Genomic DNA, 21,217 nt, shown 5'->3' on the forward strand with positions numbered 1-21,217 from the left:
TCTAGCTATTGAAAAAAAATCCAAGTCCATTTGAATTTCGGGAAGGCTCACCTCTCATCAAAGACTGGGACACAAGTGTGAACATACTACTCAGAGCTCAACCAAGAAGCATAATTAGTAACTTTTAAATCCAAAAGTGTGTTCGGATACACTATTCTCATTTCGGCATAATGTCTGCATCCAAATCTATGCAGGTATCTTTGAGCATTTCAAATATTGGAAATGCCCATATGCCAGAACTTCTTGACTTTGGAGAACTTCAAGAACCATCTATCAAAAAAGGCAAGCTTGACGACCTGAGAGATCTTCCGAAGTTCTTGTCAATTGAAGAAAGGGTGTGGTGTGATAGCAACATGTTTGTCTCAAGTTCTCGAAATGACGATGATGAAAATGTCAAAATAGAGATTTATTCAGACAATGACTGTCAGGATGATCATCTGTAATACTTGAACACACTAGTAGTGCTCACAGTAACATGTAAATTATTTTTTTTCACACGCAATGAAGGTCTAGTACTTTTGTTTCCATGAGGTCACAAATTGTAATAGAAGTTCAATATTTTAATTTGATATAATGTATTGAAAGCTACTGAAAGCTAAAGCTTTGTATGTTTTCACAACACTTAAAGTTTACTAGTTTTGAAGTATTCTCTGCAAGAAGGTCTTTCTATTTTACTCATGTTCAGTATTTCTTTTTTATTTGAGTTACAAAATATTTTTATTGGTAGTTACTAAAGACAACTATACTCAACATGGCGTAAGACTCATTATTATCAAAAATGATTCAGTAAAATTATTAGTCTACGGTTTGAATTTTTAACATCAATTTTCTCAAAACTTGCAATTCAGAGAAGTGCCCTTCTTGCACCCAACCCCTCAAATGTGTGCATTACAGGAAATAATTAATTCTATATATACTGTCAAAAAGAAAGTGCCCACCCTAAACAGGTCTAAAGTCTAATGGTTCTTCCAGAAATCTCACTGTAGACAACTATTTCACTGGTATACCACTAGCCCAGTACTTGCTTGAAAAACAGATCATGCTTGTCGGGACTTTACAGCAGAACAAGCGAGACATTCCAAAGGATCTGAAATCACATTCACAACGACCAGTCCACACAAGCGTGTTTGCATTCCAGAGAGAAATGACCATGGTTAGTTTTTCACCAAAGAAAAAGAAATGTGTAATATTCCTAAGTATGATGCATCACGATGCCACTGTTGATGAGCAACATCAGAAAAAAAAGCCTGAGATAATTAAGCATTACAACCAAACCAAGGGAGGCGTAGATATGGTGGACCAGAAAGTAGGCAACTACACCTGCAAGAGACAAACTAAACATTGGCCCATGACGTTATGGTATAATGTCATGAATGTGTCCACTCTAAATATTTTTGTTCTTTACTGCACACTACATCCCACATATAATACAGGTCTCTTTCATAGAAGAAGACTGTTCATCAAGGAACTATCAATGGAAATGATTCAGCCACATATGATCAGAAGATCTGCGAATCTCTTCCTGCAGAAACCTATTTCTTTGGACATGAAAAAGTTAATTTCCATCCCCAGCGCACAAAACTGTGGCAACAACCAGTGGAGCAACATGAAAAGATGATGTGCATTTTGTCCAGCATCAAAGGTCAGAAAGAGCAAGACAGTGTGCTGCAAGTGTTCGAAAAGTGTATGCCAGGAGCACAGCAGTGTAGTGTGTAATCATCATCATCATTAGCATTATGGCCCTTGTAGTTTAGTCTTAGCCTCCTTCAGAACATCCGACCAATCACTCCTGTCTAATGCTTGTGTTCTCCATCTTCTAATTCCAACTTTTGTTAGGTCAGCCTGAACATTATCCAACCATCTCAATTTAGGTCGTCCGACTTTCCTTCTTCCTATTGGCAACGCATCTAGTAGAGCTTTGGGTGTGCGATTGTTCTCCATCCTGGCTATGTGTCCCAGCCACTCTAACTTTCTGAGTTTTATGTCAACAACAATGTTAATATCTTTATATAATTCATATAACTTAGCATTTGTTTTGATTCGCCAAAACCCTTGCTCATAAGTAGGCCCAAAGATTTTCCGTAATACTTTCCTTTCCCAGGCATTTAAGATCTTTATTGCCCTTTCAGGTAAAGTCCAGGTTTAACTTCCATATACAAGCCTACTATTGGTTTAATAATAGTTTTATATATTTTAGCTTTTCTTGAGATACACCTGGACTTCATAGTTTTATTCAATGCCCAAAGACTTCGATTCCCAACTGCAATCTTCTCTTTTATATCAGTCATAACATCATTATTGTCTTTCACCGTGGAACCCAGATACTTAAAACAGGAAACTCTATCAAAATTTGTATCATTTAAATTAATCTTATTAGTATTGTCATTATTCATATTATACATTGTTAATTTCCAGACCGGCTTTGATTGCTTCAGCTTCTATTTGTTTGAGTATTTCATCCATTGTACTTACATTGCGTGATAAGATAACAATATCGTCCGCATATGCCATATATTGTGCCATTCTATTGATGATTGTACCTCCTGGGTTTATGGTTATCTTTTGAACAATTCTATGTAATCCAACATTAAACAACATAGTTGATAAGGCATCACCTTGTCTAATGCCATTAAAAGTTATAAAGCTTTCAGAGAGTTTATTTTGCATTTTAACTTTATTTTGAGTTTGTGTTAAAGTTATTTTAGTTAAATTGATCAGTTTATTGGGAACTCCAATTTCGCTTAAAGTTTCTAGAATATAATCCCTGCTAATGCAGTCAAAAGCTTTTTTAAAGTCAATATATAATTGGTGCAAAGGTAAATTAAATTCACAAAACTTCTATAAAATTAGGCGTAAAGAAAATATTTGATCTGTTGTTGATCGACCCTTACGGAAACCGCACTGGTATTCTCCAAGAGTTGCTTCTATGTATGGTTCTAAATACTTAGCTAAGATATTAGTGAAAATTTTATATGTAGTATTTAGCAGTGATATGCCTCTATAATTCTTACACTCCAGTTTATTGCCTGGTAGTGTGTAATAATTGCACAAATTCAGAAGGTGTGCTGCCTTTAGATGTGGAAAGAAAGTAACTTTGTATGTACAAAATAAGAGATTTGTAATGACATGATATATATTGTTCACATTGAAATAGTACTTATTGTTATAAAGACATGTAAAAAAGCCATGTAATTGTAACCAAAGCTACAAAAATATTATAACTGCACACATTATACAGCTAAACATATGCATTATTTATCTAAAAACTACATAAGTATATACGGGTCCAACAGACCAGGGTACTGTATGTAATTGTGTAGAAATAAAAGGTCATGCATACTAAGGTTCAAAAATTATGTCTACCAATTTAAGGTGTGTTTCCTGGGAAGCCTCACTTTTCTTGAAGATATAAAAAAGGCATTTATAGTAAAACGCCTTTAAAGTTTGTAATTGTGTGAAGTATTTGTTTGGATAGCAATATAACATATTTCGACATTGTTGAAAATCTTGGAGCCATATCTCATAAATATAGTTAATAAGATAATCTAACAGATGGCATCAAAACCTCAAAATCGACATTTGACCTGATTTGGTTTATTTTTGCTCTTTTAAAAAATGTCTACCAATTTAAGGTATGTTTCCCGGGCAGCCTCACTTTTCTTGAAGATATGTCTAAATGGAGAGTTTGTAGAGGTAGATGTAAGGAAAAGGAGTATACTAAAAGTTTCTAATGTACAAACTGTTTTAAAGGAGTGCTTGGAATCTGTATCCATTAGGTAACTCAAAGAAGCTATCTGACATTTAAGGCTTTCTTCTTTACATTCCACCTCTTGACCTTAATAAAATTATTATCTTTCACAGATTACTGCAGATGGATGTGCAAGAGTAGATGAAAATTATTCACAGCTTCTTGAATAGACAGCACTTTACAACATTATCTTCCAACAGTATGTTTGGTATCGAGCGATTTGGGTCAGATGGTAACGTCTGAACTCGCATTAGGTAGGTCCTAGGTTCAAACACCATGGTCGACCAATCTGACTGGGGGGTTTTCATGGTTTCCCTCAGTCACAAAAGACAAATGCCGCATTGGAAATTTATATACCATGATTCATCACCGCCCCAATCACCAATATCATAAACATTAATCAAAATCTATAATCAGTTACATGAACGCAAGCTCTCTACAACACACAACAGAAACAGGAACTCAACAATAGTAACAACGGCCTACCGGTATATCCACAGATCCTAAACACGCGATATGACCACAGATATTAAAGCATGTATAAATAAAAATGAACAAAAGAAAATATGTTTGAGCAATAGTAGGGTAAGCTACAAGCTCCGTTGTTACTTAAATGTCTTTTCATCACCTACTTCATTGCCTCGGAACAAATTTATTGATTAATATATTCTTGAACTAGAAAGGTAACAAGCAACGTGAGGTGTAGTAATGTTATATATATATATATATATATATATATAATTATTAATATAATTTATGGACTTATTTGGAAAATAAAATTGCTCCGCTGTAAAAAGTCCTCCATATGATTTAACATAATGCTGTCCCAAACCATTCAAATATTGAAAGTCACAATAGAAAGGAATGTTATATGTCAATTCTTCAAGAATTCATAAATTAAGAGAAACTTCAATTGTACGGTTTTGTAAAAACAACGTCATTCATTCTACAAAATAAAATACTTAACTTTGGTTTCAATTTCCCCTTCAACTACTCAAAATTAAACAAAACTCTCACATACCAATATTTGTAGCAACAACTTCAGTTTTAACAAACTAGGAACTGCAACTTCCACATTCACTTTTTTCCAGGTCTCGTCGGTTGAGCTTTCCTTGGCGGCACCCATCGTAGGGCACTAGTATCTACAACAAGTCTTGGTCTCTTGAACTGTGACGACTTTATGTGTTCTTCAACTAATTTTGGAGTTACACATATAACGTGTTGGCCTTTCCAATATTTCACCATATTCATTGATTGAAGAGTTGAAATAATGTCTGTCTGGGTTATACTGGTCATCTCACTGCAAGAAAAAAACATAAACAGAGTTATTAAATAACACACACTTTCTTATTATATAGATTATGCAACTATCAAAAGAAACCAATACTTTAAATAAAGGTTTGTCAAATTAATATTGTTCCACATTCTTTCATCTGCAGTTACAACATTTCCACTGAAATCTACCTGCTTTAATCTATACCCCATGTATGTGCAATATACAATGAAGAGTATCACTGTCACAACATTCCCTCATTCAGTCTACAGATGTAAAGAAAATAAAATTACTTTGAACCAAACATTTCTGGTGACATACGTCTACACTGTTTCACTGGCTATGAAAATCAATAGAGCTCATTTCAAAAGCTTTGTGTGATTCTTCTAAAGGACTTATATTCTCATGTTATTTTTGGAATAACAAATCCTCTGAACTCATGATTCCTAAAAGCACACTTACGAAATGAATTTACTCCTAGAACATGAAGATAATCTGTAGAGTAGTTTAAAATAAAATGCTGTACATACACAAAAATTATGTCAGAAACCACTTTTCCATTACGATGGTTCCTTAAAAATATATAAATCAATATCCTATAACAAAACAAATATTTTGTGTATTTCCTATAGAAATTGATACACTTTATTGTGTGTAATTGTGTAAAGCATTCTCTTCATCAGATGTAAATAAAATTGACATAAAGTCTTCTTCATCAATATATCAATGTACAGCCATCGGCATGGCTCAGTCGGTTAAGGTGCTTGCCTGCCGGTCTGAAGTTGTACTCGGGCACGGGTTCGATCCCCGTTTGGGCTGATTACATGGTTAGGTTTTTCCTCGGTTTTCCCCAACCGTAAGGTGAATGCCAGTAATCTACGGCGAATCCTCGGCCTCATTTCGCCAAATATCATCTCCCTAACACCAATTTCATCGACGCTAAATAACCTAGTAGTTGATACAGCATCGTTAAATAACCAACTAAAAAAAAAATATATATTAATGTACGTATTTTTCATCAACAATATTATACCACCACCACTACCTCCTCCATCACCACCCCCACTGCCACCGCCACCGCCACCCCCACCGCCGCCACCACCACCACCACCATCACCAATACCACCACCACCACCTCAGAGCCGCCTAGCCAAAGTGCCGTTGTTTTGGTATTGCCAGTTATGAGGGATTTTACTGTAGTAGAAATTATTTCTGCTATAGAATTGTCCATGGTATACAGCACAACAAGATGATGATCTTGATAATATTAGTTTAACGGTGGAAAGCTTGTATGAAAAATGGGAGTTTGCCATAAAAACCTACCACCAAGAACTGACTCTGCCAAGAAAAAAATTCCACTTCGACCCACTGGGATTCAAACCCGAATTACCAGTGTGGGAAGTCAATGCTCTAGCCATCGGCTATTCAGTTATTATTAAGTTCCTCCAGATCTTGATAGTCAGAGAAATATTATGTTTTCAGAACACTATATAACATCTGAAAAATTATTTCTTATATATTCCAGTCAAATTATTAACAGAAAAAAAATTAATATAAAAATGACAACTCAAAATGAGACATCTTATAAATAAAGATCAAATAAGCACAACTCACACATTTGGAGTCAAGAACGAATGAGTGATGCAGCAACAGAATATGATCTTCACAGATTTCACGCAACAGGGGCATTCCATGATCACATGTGGGACATTTGTACTAATTTCTTAATTACATATCTTCATATAATTAGTTAAGTAAATTTTTTATTTCAAAGTCTTGTATGCCAAAAAAAAAAAACCAGTGCCAACAATGACAGATTTTTTGAGGTATGAAAAGTTATATCTTTTTTGTGTATTTACAAAATACAAGGGTATCTGTCGGATACAGGGGGGAGAGCCATTAATCCTTCCCATTAAAGGCTTTAAGGAACCAACCTGGACAAATACCCAACCCTACCTTCCCATGGTGCAGCTGTTAGTAAGCATAATTTTACAAGCTGAACTAAAGGGAGGAGCTACTCATCAATTAGCACTGATCAGCTTGATGAGTTAATGACTGAATTTGGTATAATTTTCCTCTATTCAATACCTAATTCCCTCATTACCCTTTCCTATCCAGTCCTCTGACTGAACTCTTACTTTCTTCGACCCCGACGGCATTAGAGCATTCGAGGCCTAGGGATTCATTTCCCTTTCCTTCCTCCTCTTTCTACTTTTCTGTTTCTAGTGCTGACCTGCTTTGGCACTAAAATCGTCCTCCAGTGGCTTAAGGAGGGAAAGCTGGTGATCAACAAGATGTCCCAGCTAGGTCCAATGGACCCGTCGACCAACAGCAGGTGTGGTCCTCCAGACATTCTGGGGGTTATGTGTGAATGAAATAGCCACCAAAACGTTAAAATATGGTGTTCACTTAAATCGGCTACAACTTGCCATTTAACTCAATTTAAGCAAAAGTAAATACCAAATATTTTCACTTGGTAAAAAAAAGAAAGAGAATTCAATATCCAATACAATGGCCAACACCTTCCTTGAACTTATGAATCCAAATATCTTGGAGTTATTTTCGATAGTAAGTTAACATGGAGCAACCATTTGAAATACATTTCTGAAAAAGCTCGTAAAAGATTCTCCCTTCTAAAAAGACTAGCAGGAAAGAAATGGGGATGCTCTAGGAATACTTTGAACACTACATACAAAATGTTTATACAGCCAGTGCTGACATACTGCGGAGAAATTTTAATTACTTCACCTTTCATAAACGAAATAGAATATGTTCAAACCCAAGCTCTCAGACTCATTACTGGTGGAATCAAAACAACTCCAACAGATTCTATGAGATTCCTCACTAACATTAACAGCATCAAAATGACAACAGAAGAAAAAGCACTGATTCAATATGAAAAACTTATTAAATTACCAGGAAACAATTGGCATTCATACAGTCCTCTCTGTAGATTGAAAACCCAAAAAAGTTTCATATCCATTGTTCAAGAATTAAAACAGAAAATCAATATCCCGAATTTAAAAGAAAACCTCCAAATTAAACCAAACCCTTTAACTCTATTAAATATAGAATAAAATCTAAATTTAACAGAAGAAATACTAAAATCAGAAGTAAACAATGAAATACTAAAACAATTGTCTTCAGAGACAATTAATATTAAGTACCCTCCACAAAACTGGCTTCATTTATACACCGACGGATCCTTGATCTCCAGAGAACAAGGTGCCGGTGCAGGTGTTACGTGCTGTCTCTTCTCACTTTATAGATCTCTTGGGTATGGAACAAGTTTTGATGGAGAAATCATTGCAATAAGTGAAAGTCTCAGGAATCTTCTATGCCACATCAATAAATTTAAAAATGCAGTTATATTGTCAGACTCCAAAGCAGCTATTCTATCAATAGTCTCTAAACACACACCTTCATCTCAAACAGCAGAAATAACTAAAATGCTCTCTCAATTAATATCACTCAATAAAAGAATTGTATTCCAATGGATACCATCCCATTGTGGAATCCTGGGAAACGAGAATGCGGATGCTTTAGCAAAGAAGGGCAGCACTGCTACTTACAGACCTGTTACTAAATCTACGTATTACTCTGTGAAAAGATTTATTAAATCTACATACTTAGACTTCACCAAACAAAATTTGATAACACAATCCCAAGGGAAAAAATGGAACTCTCTGCATCATAATCCACAGTTAATTCCCGATTTACCACGAAAATCGTCTGTAGCTGCATTTAGATTGGCAACTGGCCATGATTGTTTGGCCAAACACCTCCATAGAATTGGAATATATCAGTCCCCTAACTGCCCATTGTGCAACTCAAACCAAGAAATGGATTCGGAACACCTCAAAATCTGTGCTTCAGTGGCTGGCCATGATAATATCTTTGAAAAATATTGGAGTGCAAGAGGTCAAATGACTTTATTGTCAAACGCCTGGCATTAGAAAACAACAACAACAAAATACAAGAAACATGATGGTCACGTGCAGGACATATGCATTTCCCTAACAAAACAAATTACTGAGTTATGAAAGAAAATTCAGCCCATCTGCTAATGCTGTCATTATGCTGTATTTTTTTCTGAATTATTTGCAGAAAATTCTATAATCTCACGCAATCAATCACATTAACTTGTGGGCCTGTAGAATTTTTTTTTTTGTTGGTCATGTGTGGGACACAAGGGGTCATATGCGGGACTTTTACCCTTATGGGAGGAATTAAAATGGATAATGATTATAAATACTCTTAAGCTATTATATGTAAATTTTTAACACAATAACAAAAAAAATCACAGATATCATAAAACTAGGGAAACATCAACTAATTTGAAAAGGAATGTTCTTCTATGTTTAACATAAGACAACAGTTTACTCCAATTTAAAAATGCTCTGAAAATTTAAAAACTCCACGATTATTCACAACATTTAGAGGTCACAGTTCCTTGACAATCTCTTGAAGACTGTTGGAGAAGTCAGGTCGTTCAGGCCACTTAAAGTGATTTGAAACTCCAGCCTGAACCAACACCAAGACTTCAATTTTTGTCACAAGCATGCACCTGCACTATTACTTCAGGATATTTAGTTCCTACATAGGTCACAACAACCCACTGCCCACAAGTAAGGTCTTCATTCCGTAATTCTTCAGAAGCTGGTCTGTACGAATTGACATTAATTCCTGGAGGCCTAAATTGTATTCATATAGACCAGTGGTTCTCAACTTTTTTTTGTTCACGGCACACTAATCTATATAGTGAGTTTCCACAACACACTAGTCACTAACGCACGAGTTGGCAACAATGGAAGAAGAGACTAACATACAAGTTGGCAACAATGCAAGAGCCTCGATCTAGCGTGCTCACAGCTTGCCTTCAACAGTCAGTTGTTCGTAGGCTTGCAGTCATGACGCCATTTTCTCCATGTTCTGGTATACTTTGAGGTTTATTTTTAGTTTCACATGTGTTATTTGCATTATTGTGTTAATCTAACTTCAGTTTATAAGTTTTTTATTAAAAGGAGAAAAGTTGAAGATGAGTCAATGACAATAATTTAATAGTAACAAAAGTGGGAACTAAACAGTTCCAAGTGTAATTGTCGTGAAAGCAGTACAGGGGAGCATAGAACCTACTGGTGTATTCCACAACTACGAAGATAGTTATTTAAAGTTTGGATTTACGTTCAGTGGACCTAAAAACTGTCCTGCACCAGAATCTGCCACGTGTGGAGAAAAACTAAACAATGGATCCATGGTCCCAAGTAAATTGAAAAGACATTTGAATATCAAACATTGTAACTTGTCTGGGAAAGATTAGAACCTATGTATTTTAGCTGATTGTTGTTATCGGAAGAAAAGCAAGGCAAAGCTATGGTACAGAGATAAACTATTTCTGAAAAAGCACACCTACCCAGTTATAAAGTTTCAGAAATAATAGCAAAAAAACTGCAGCCCCAGACTATCGCAAAGGACGTAATTTTACCTGCCTGCAAGGAAATAGTGAAATCAATGTTAGATGCAGAGCAGAGAAGGAAATATCCTTGGTTCCATTGTCAAACAATACTATTTCCTGGCGGATTGATGACATGTCTTCAGATATCCAGTGCCATGTACATGAAAAGCTAAGCAATGGTCGAATATTTTCAGTACAGCTCAATAAATCAATTGATATGATCATGAAATGTCAATTATTGAGTTACATCAGATTTTTTGATGAGGATTCGATTATTATTGAGCAATTCTTTTCATGTACTGAATTACCCTCAATGTCAACCGGAGCAGATGTATATAGGCCTAATTTCAAATCTAACATCTTAGAACAAAATGGGCTGGGATTTAAAAAAAAAAAAACAACAAGTGGGAGAGACTTCTCTGAGTTGAACAAGAACTGCGTGCGCATTTGTCTTCAATTCCACCACGAATTGAACTTTTGTGTAAGAAGCGACAAGCTCAAGTATCTCATTAGTAACTCATTACTTTTGTTGTAAGGAGTAAGCCAATAAATTTAATGTAAAATAAGTTTAAGTATCTACTTGAATATTATTCTCTTGTTCTTTTTTTAAAATAAATATTGAACGAAATTATTCTGATTACTCTTATCAGCAATATCACTAAGCCTCAGAATGTGCCGCAGCACACCCATTGAGAACAAGTGATATAGACTATAACATTTCTTTCTTTGACATATACTCGTAAACAGGTATATTCTTGATACTTACCTAAGATCCTTGATGGAAAGAGTTCCTCTGAAGTCACGAAGAATTTCCAAAAGAACCCAAGACCAGTATGAACGATAGCTCAATTTACCAAGATCAGACAAAGGTTTCTCAGGACTGCCAACTGTTAATTCCAACTTGGAAAGTTCATAACTGAAGGCTATTAGTAGTTTTCCATATCCCTGACGTTGATATGGTGGCAGCGTCAAGATACAAGCCACATTGTTGCCATCTGGAGATTCCTTTTCCTGCATGATCAATCATTTACATTACACATCCCAAAATAACTAAAATTCAAAATTCGTATTGCAAAGTTCCATAAATCATAATTACTAAGTATAACAGGCCTAAGAATGCAAAATGTTATACAACTGCAAATATAACATTCAGTGAAAAAAAACGTTATCTTCATAACTGTCACATTTTTCCTTGGAAAGTAACGCTTCAGATTTGATTGCATCATCCTGAAGTCCTTGTACTGATAATGAACTTGTTTCCGTCAAGGTTGACTAGATGAAGATACAGTAATGATCCTATTCCTTCAGTGCTCGGGCCATAATTTGTGACATCAGTACTTGGGTGGTTTACAATTGTAATCATCTCTTTTATATATACAATCAATTCTTATGCACGTATGGATATGTAATTTTAAAACATATAGGCCTATACACTAATAGAAACAGTACTTTATTGATTCTATTACACTGTTCATGATATAACAGTGCACCTCTACTTGAAATTTAATATTTAAATCAGTAATATCAATATAATATAATGTGTGGTATTATGATGCAAAGAATGTAATTAAAAACTCTGTTGTTATTATATACACTTATATTATAGACTACACTCTAGAGCAGTGGTTCCAAAACGTTTTGAAGGCATGACCCACTTTTGGGCGAGACTTTCTTTAGTGACCCCCCACCCTCTGCCATATCTGTACTAAACCTCATTCGAAAAACATAAATCCTTGTAAATAAAATCGAAAATAATGATAATTTTACTTAAAATCAGTGGATACCACCCAAAGTATGATATGACCAAACTGAATTATATATGGTGCAACAACTACACGAAATATTAGGTAAACTTAATTTCTAGTACTTCAAACCATTACCACCATGGCACTGCGGTAATAGTTTGGGCATTGCAAACTCGCATTTTCAGCAAAATTTGTGAAGGTATGGGTTCATTATATGAAAATACTCTTTATCACATGGAATATGGCCATCTTGGGGTAACGTGTTGAAAAGTTTTATAGTTAAGAAGATAACTTTTAATATATCTGACTTTTAATATACAAGACGAGAAATCGGAATATATGCAAACCTATTTTGGATTGAAGAATGTGATTCCAAAACTTACTATGTACATTTGGCCATTTTTATTATTTGTACATATATTATATATGATTTTGTTTAGATTTCCATCATTATATTTTAAACTTCCTTTCTTCCAAAACAAAGCCAATCCTTGTCCAAAAGTTTGTGTTATTGTGTATATCACTTGAAAACAAGCTCAGTTCATAGACTGGTGGATAAAAAACTATTAGCCCAGTCTTTTCATAAAAATGGACTGAATGCATTTTGAATAAAAGTTTGCACGGCCAAGATGTTAACATTATAACAGCCAGAGATAAAATTAATGGGTTTACAAAAAAACTTGATTTCTAGTCAATAACATTTGACAAAAATATATTTGATTCACTATATTTCGCTATATATGATAGGAAAATACTGTGTTTTTTAAGGACATGCAACCAAGTTTCCACAATTTTAATCAACAGCTTTTTGAGTACATTCCAAAAGAAATTCAAAACAATTACTACTATCACAAAGATAATGAATCTGATTTTAGGCAGTTGCGTTTAACTGGTTGAAATTCCAGAAACTATGAAGGAAAATCTCATTTAAATATGTACCTAGATAGGGAATGTTTAAATTATACATTTTTCACAGAGTGTAGACCAATTCTGGATCAAAAGAATGCAAGAATACCTCGAGCTTGCAAAAATACGCAATTGTCAAATTTTTAAATATTTGCAACCTTGTATTTATGCAAAATCAGTTTCTCGTCTATGTTCACCATCAAAACAAAAGTGACAAATTTCCTTGAACTTTAAAATGATATCACTGTGTGTATGGAATGCTGAGTCCAGACTTGAGAAGCTATTTTCTGAAAAACAGGCACATTAATCGTATTAATTATTTTTTACTTTATAATTACCGAAATATTTTTTATTCTTGTGTTCAATATTATGTTTCTAAATACAAAATAAATGGTAAGAAGAAACTTTTTTACTTATTTTGTAAATCATTTCGCAACCCCTAACCTCTTACATGACCCCCCCGGGGGTCGCGACCCACAATTTGGGAAACGCTGCGCTAGAGTTATCTCCAACTCCTAAAATTTGTCACTACTGTTCAAGTACACGTCTCTTTCATACAAGAACAAGTCATTATTCTGTATTATCAAATATATCCATGTAATCATTTATATTGTAAAGGTAAAGGTAAAGGTAAAGGTATCCCAGTAACATGCCATGAAGGCACTTGGGGGGCATGGAGGTAGAGCCCCATGCTTTCCATGACCTCGGCACTAGAATGAGGTGATGTGGTCGGCACCATGCTCAATGACCTCCTTTTACCCGCGGGAAAGACCCGGTACTCAATTTTATAGGAGGCTGAGTGAACCTCGGGGCCGTTCTGAAAGTTTGGCAATGAGAAGGATAACATAAATAGGTGTAAATGGAGGGAAAATATAAATTGTACGAATGTCAAAATGGGGTTCAATTATAATTAAAAATTCACACTTTCCAGATACAATTTGGCATTTAGAGAGGACACAGTGAAAATATATAAATTTTTTCATGCATTTTATGCAGTAATTAACAGAAGTTTTATTTACAAAAAAAAAAAAAACTGTGTAAAAGACAGTGAAACCTATAACTTGACACATATATCAATTCAATAGCGGTGAAATTACCTTTGAGAAATATCCTACAAGATGAGCTCCTTGTTTATCCACTTCACATAAGATATAAAATAAAAATGGCTCAACATCAAAGTAAAGTGTTTTATGGTCAAGAAACAGTTTTGCTAACAGGCACAGGTTCTGACTATATATCTTGTGGTCTTTGCCATCCACTTCCCAGATGGAGAGCGTTCCTTTGCGATAGATTTCTCTTCCTGGAGGCACTCTCGCAGTACATTCACTCTAAACAGAAAATACCAAGATCACATTTATACAAAGAAAGCATGACACAGAGCACAAACATAAAATACAACAAAGTAGAGTGCAGTCTTGTACATTACAGCATCACTTGTTCTGTTACTCACACATGGGTATCACTGTAGAGCTAGAATTCGTATGTAGTAAAAGCTAATATTTTTAGTCAGTATAGTTTATAAACATGCAACCCATTCCCCCCCTCTCCTTATACTTGTCATTCTTGTCATTCAGTACTTTCATTAGTTAGAGCTAAAGGTCTTTAATCCTCTTAACCACCACTTACAAAACAGCAGGGGGTTTAAAAGCTGCACTGTCTAGTCCTTGTGACTATTCTTGCATTTCGAGTCTTGTCAACCATGCTTAAAACCTTCTTAACCGGCATCACATCGACTCAACTATACTCGGCGTCATTCTTAACTCTTATTACATATAAATCCTAGCTCTAGGTATCAATGTTATGTATTGTCATATCTTCACTGGCCTTCACTATGTTATAAAACAAACTTTGTAAAAATATGGTTTGTTCAGAAATAAACAATGTCATGCAAATGGCAAATACTTTTTCATTATTCTAAACTAAACCCCTTGCCATTGCAGCCACAAGAGGGCAGAGCACATGCCATCTAGCAGTCAACTGTGTAACTATAAGACAGGAAAGGGTTGTTGCATGGTCAGTGCTGCAATTTCTCAATTTTTGGCTATAGTCAAGAATCGAATATGAGATCATAATCACGCAAACAACTAACCAGGGGGAGAGGGGGAACATTGCACACAAAGTTATTTTGAACTGTCTATAACAACCTTCTTGCAAATCCCATCATGTTCGCAAATTTCACAATCTTTCCTCTTTCGAAAATGTCCAAATATGCTGGGGTCTCTCTACAAATATGCAAATAGATTTATAAAAATTTAGAAAACACATTGCAGATAGGCGTCACTAGTCAAAAGTTCAAGATGAACATGCATGATATAAGGTAACTTTGATACTTTGAAATGTAGTATCCATTTTGCAAGGTAGCATTTCCTTGTAGAACTCACTTCCATACATTGTGCTTAAGAGTAGCTCTTTGAAGATTTTTGATTCTGCTGCTCCTTTCAGTGTCTTGTCATGTGATTTGACAGTTCAATCCGCTGATTATTGAAAAGTGGAGAATTTATTTAAGCTATACACATACTTTCTTGAACCAGATGTCCACCTTCCCATTGCTTACTGTGAACGTCACCACAGTCATCATCAATTTTTGAAATCTGTGTGGATTCAATATCTACACATTCTTTGCAACTTCTTTTCATACAATTATTTTCAATTTCACAAACTGTTTCTTTTAGAAGCTCCTGGATGGTTCTTGGTTTTTCATTTGTTCTCCAGGGTGCTGCTGAAATCATTAACTGCATATTTTCACAATAAAGACAGCAGTACACTGCCTGATACTTATTAAATACCAGCCTAATATGTTTTGGTCGCATTTCACAAAATGTTGATAGACCAGTCTTTACAATTGGATTAAATACTGAAATCAGAAGTAAGCACTGAAATAATGAAACAATTGTCTTTAGAGACAATTAATATTAGGTACCCTCCACAAGACTGGCTTCATTTATACACCGACGGATCCTTGATCTCCAGAGAACAAGGTGCCGGTGCAGGTGTTACGTGCTGTCTCTTCTCACTTTATACATCTCTTGGATATGGAACAACAAGTTTTGATGGAGAAATCGTTGCAATAAGTTAAAGTCTCAGGAATCTTCTATTTCACATCAATAAATTTCAGAATGCAGTTATATTGTGAGACTCCAAAGCAGCTATTCTATCAATAGTCTCTAAACACACACCTTCATCTCAAATAGCAGAAATAACTAAAATGCTCTCTCAATTAATATCACTCAATAAAAGAATTGTATTCCAATGGATACCATCCCATTGTGGAATCCTGGGAAACGAGAATGCGGATGCTTTAGCAAAGAAGGGCAGCTCTGCTACTTACAGACCTGTTACTAAATCTACGTATTACTCTGTGAAAAGATTTATTAAATCTATATACTTAGACTTCAACAAACAAAATTTGTTAACACAATCTCAAGGGAAAAAATGGAACTCTCTGCATCATAATCCACAGTTAATTCCCGATTTACCACGAAAATCGTCTGTAGCTGCATTTAGATTGGCAACAGGCCATGATTGTTTGGCCAAACACCTCCATAGAATTGGAATATATCAGTCCCCTAACTGCCCATTGTGCAACTCAAACCAAGAAATGGATTCGGAACACCTCAAAATCTGTGCTTCAGTGGCTGACCATGATAATATCTTTGAAAAATATTGGAGTGCAAGAGGTCAAATGACTTTATTGTCAAACGCCTGGTATTAGAAAACAACAATAACAACAATTGAATTTTGTTCTTTAAAAAGTGTGTATATTTAACGCAGATTATACAACTAACCAGGTGAAAGGGACATTCACATGCATCTATTCCTGGGAGAGAGGAAAATGGAAATGATCTTCAGGATACTGAGTCACAGTCTTCACACAAAAGTCCACTGAATGGTAAATCTCAAGGTATTGTAGAATTTGAACATAAGTTTATGGGTGTTATTAATAATGATGATATGGAGAAGTTTGAATATTTGCCAATGCTATTAACACCTTGCCAGGTCCTAGACACCCTGCAGTACGTTATTATAACAAATGTAGTAAACCCGTACGGAAACAAGACATACTTCCCACTTATCTACGAAAAATCCTTGTAAGTTAGCTGCAAGACAACTAAAACAACATAAAGAACGATATCAATATGAAGTGGCTCAGTATCAGTATTTTAATCAACAGCGTAAAGTAGTGAGAAACATAATAGTCAAAATAATAAAATGTGTAAAATACCTGTTAATAATATTTCTGAATATTTTACAAATAGGTTTGGTAAAACAAATGACTTAACACCGCTAGAGCTTATTGATCCTATATCTTCAGAAGAGGATATTCAGATATCTGAACATGATATAAACATGGCAGTTTCAAAAATTAAAGTTGACACATCTTCTGGTCCGGATCGTGTAATCATGAGAACAATCAAGGAACTAAAGACGAGTAAAGTACTTTGCTTATTAGCTAATGCCATGTTGACGTTTAAAAGATGTCCTCATGTTCTTATGACAGCTAGGACAATTTTACTATTTAAAGGTGGTGAAGAAGACCAGTTGACGAACTGGAGGTCGATATCAACATTTTCAGTAGTGAGAAGAATAATAGAGAAGGTTCTTGATAAATATCTCCACAATTTCGTTAACTTGTCAAATCAGCAACAAGGGTTTATATCTATACCTGACACACACAAATTCATCAGTTATCAATGGGTGTCTTCAGGATGCAAAATTGGAGAATAACTGTTGCATAGCTTTCCTTGAAGTAAAGTCTGTGATAATATAGGACATGAGCATTTCAAACGATCTCTCTACAATACAGATATACCAAACAACCTCAGAGACTTAATTATTAATTTGATGGATGATAACATTATCAAAATAGAAACAGGCTTAAATAAAAGTGGTGACATACACTTTTATAAAGGAGTAGCTCAGGGTTCTCCTTTATCCCTGGTTCTCTTTAACTTAGGTATTGATAATATTCTTAAAGAATTAACTGAACCTAAAATAGCCCAAGAATACGGTTATCAGTTATCTCCTACTGTTAGCCCCGTCTGAATTCTTGCCTTCACAGATGATTTGGCCCTGATTAGTAAGGATCTTGAATCAGTTTCTATATTAATGGATTTGACGATTCAAAATTTATCAAAAATTGGTTTGAATATTAACCCCAAAAATGTAATCCCATTAACATTAAACATGGTAATCTCAAAACTTAGAAAGCATGATGGAATATTCAGATTGTCAATTTCTATAAATGAATACAATATAATATTTTATTACTCAGTCAATGACAAATCAATGTAAAAAATGACTTATTTTATAGTCATTAAGTTTATATACATGAATTACAAAATTGCGAACGTTTTCGCCTATTCAGGCATCCTCAGGCAGAGTTATACAATATCTCAATGTCACATACGTAGCTATTGGTAGTGAGCACTATTTGAATTAGTAATGTGCAAGCTATCTCCATTATTAAAATGTAATATTACAGGTAGTAAACTTAATAATGTTAAAATGTTAAAAACCATTTAGTAATTAAACTTCATAATATGTGGAACTCTTGTTCAGTCCAATGAGTGGTGAATATCTGAAAGGTATAAAAATTTAATAGAAATGGGAATTTCAAATGTAAATTGTAATCGGATTAGATATTTAAAGTACTCACGTCGTTTAAAATGTGATCACTGCATAGTTAGCAACTGTGTGGATTACTATAACATCCTGTGTTTTATGTAAATTATCTGTAATAAAATAATAATTAATATCAAATTTAGTATAATTTGAAAGATTGGAGGGCTAAATGTGGAGGTACTTACGTAGGTGAGATGACCTGTTGCTATTAGGACGTAACTGGTATGATGTGGGGGAAGTGTATATTCGTGTAAACAACTACGCGGAAGAATACTGCGTGGTGACAGGGTTAGAGGTTGTACAGGGGATTTCGGATTTGGGTTAAATTTTCATTAAGAATGCTGTTCTCTATTTGAATCTGTTCAGCAATGTAATATTCTTCTGCAGAATTTATCAATTTAGTTTCTATTCCTGATTTTAATATTTTTAAGGTTTCATTTGCTGGGCCTAATTCATGTCCAGTATCTATTAGATGAGATGCATATGTAGATTTCTTACGATTATGTTTGAAGTCAGAAATGTGCTCATTATATCTAATTTTGAAATTTCTTTTGGTTTGTCCTATATTTTTCTTTACATGTAAAACATTCCAATCTGTAAATACCATTATTGTGGAGTTTGTTAACTTCTTAAAGTCTATTGTTTAAATTGTTATTGAGTTTATTAGTTGGTTTGTGTGCTATGAAAATATTTTCTTTTTTAAAAAAGTTAGCTAATTTGCTAGATATATATTTATTATATGTTAAACTAAAGTATTTTTTGTTGGTCTTGTTTTGTTTTGTTAATGTAGATATATTACTTAGTTCTTTTTTCCTTTTATTCTTGTTTATTAGTTTTTTTAATCAAATTAGTACTATAGCCATTTTCGTTCGCTATTTGTATTATTTTATTATATTCTTTCTTGTAATTGTTTTTACTTAGTGGAAATTGTATTAATCTATTAACCATGTAATTGAAGTTACTTAATTTATGTGCAGTAGGATATTCTGAATTTATGGGATGCTATGGTTAGTAATTCCAGGTTTTCTATAAATATTAAATTCTAATATATTTTTATGTTTTTTTATCATAATGTCTAAAAAATGAATCATATTATTAACTTCAATTTCTTGTGTGAATTTTAAGTTATTATGCAAATTATTGAAAGATTCTAATATTTGTTTATTGATTTGTTGGCTTTCATAAATTATTAAAGTATCATCTACGTATCTATTGTAAAATGTAATATTGTGTGTTTTTAGAATATTATTGACTTCTTTATCTTCAATATCTTGAATAAATGTTTCAGCAAGTAAACCGGATAATGGGTTGCCCATAGCTAATCCTTTTTGTTGTGTATATATTTTATTATTGAACTGGAAATAATTCTGTTTGGTTACTATGTGTAGTAGTTTAATTATTTTCTCTATTGTGGATTTTTGTATATTGTTTTTAAGTAGTTTTTTCTCTATTATGTCAAGAGTTTCTTTTATGGGAATATTAGTATATAAATTTTCAATATCTAATGATAACATTTTAGTATTTTTTGTAATCTTGAAATTTTGAAGTTTATTAATCAATTGATTTGAATTTTTGTTGTGTATAAATGTTGTAATTTCAAAGCAGATTTTAGAAAATGTTGGAGAAATTTGCATATTTTATAATTTGGAGAATTTATACAATTAACTACTGGTCTCATTGTTATTGGGTTTTTATGTGTCTTGGGTAAGGTTTTCATAGATGGAATTTTTGGATTTTGGTTAATATATTTGAAGATTTCATTAGGTGGGATAATATCTGGCATTGTTTTCAAAACGGTTCTAATTTCTTTTTGATAAATATCTGTGGGATCATTTTTAATTTCAATAATTTGATTTTTCTCAAAAAATTCTAAAGTGTTTTTGCAATATTGTTCTTTATCTAAACTTACTACAGCATTGGATTTATCGGCTTTGACTTGGACTAAATTATTATCATTAAATTTTTTCTGTAAGTTATTTAATTTTCGTTTTATTTGTTTGGCTTTTTTGAATTGTAAAATTAAACTTCATAATACGATAGCTAATATTTGGTTTAATCGTAAATGTTTAGAAAACAAAGTCATTCCCAAATACGCCACAATTAGAATAAAATCAAATACAAAAACTGCAATTAAGACTAAAATAACTGCACAAATAAATTGGATAAAAAATGAGATCAAGTTTTTATATAAAAAGAAAGAAAACGTAAACATACAGTTATATGAACTTTATTTAATAATTTCAAAGACCTTTGGACAGACATGGCCTCTTGTCGACCTAGAAATTAATGAAAAGATCCATTCACTAATGGAAAATAAATACAATAATTTGAATAAGAAATTAGATAACCTTACAAACAAAGTTGAAATTAAACATGATATTGAACAACAGAATCCAAAACCCAACAGGACAATTAATTTAACCGATGTAGTAATCACACAGGAAGAAACTAACATTTTGAATCTAGGT

General features: G+C 33.8%; 1 protein-coding gene across 5 annotated transcripts in view; it reads right to left on the reverse strand.

Moving 5' to 3' along the window:
* mof (males absent on the first) overlaps positions 1-21,217 on the reverse strand; it is a 324,099-nt gene that overhangs the window by 278,639 nt on the left and 24,243 nt on the right. For 4 of the 5 annotated variants that reach the window (XR_011331772.1, XR_011331771.1, XR_011331774.1 and 1 more), the window contains exons 5-7: positions 14,225-14,455; positions 11,243-11,487; positions 4,770-5,048 (exon numbers count right to left, since the gene is read on the reverse strand). Coding sequence is in view for 1 of the 5 variants with exons in the window: in XM_069824006.1 (XP_069680107.1) it covers positions 4,826-5,048; positions 11,243-11,487; positions 14,225-14,455 (699 nt within the window). In the remaining 4 variants the exon portion in view is untranslated. Of the gene's footprint in view, positions 1-4,661; positions 5,049-11,242; positions 11,488-14,224; positions 14,456-21,217 lie in introns of those variants that run through there. The other variant, XM_069824006.1, reaches the window with a different exon arrangement.

Source organism: Periplaneta americana, chromosome 4 (assembly GCF_040183065.1).
Source record: "Periplaneta americana isolate PAMFEO1 chromosome 4, P.americana_PAMFEO1_priV1, whole genome shotgun sequence".
Lineage (NCBI taxonomy): Eukaryota > Metazoa > Arthropoda > Insecta > Blattodea > Blattidae > Periplaneta > Periplaneta americana.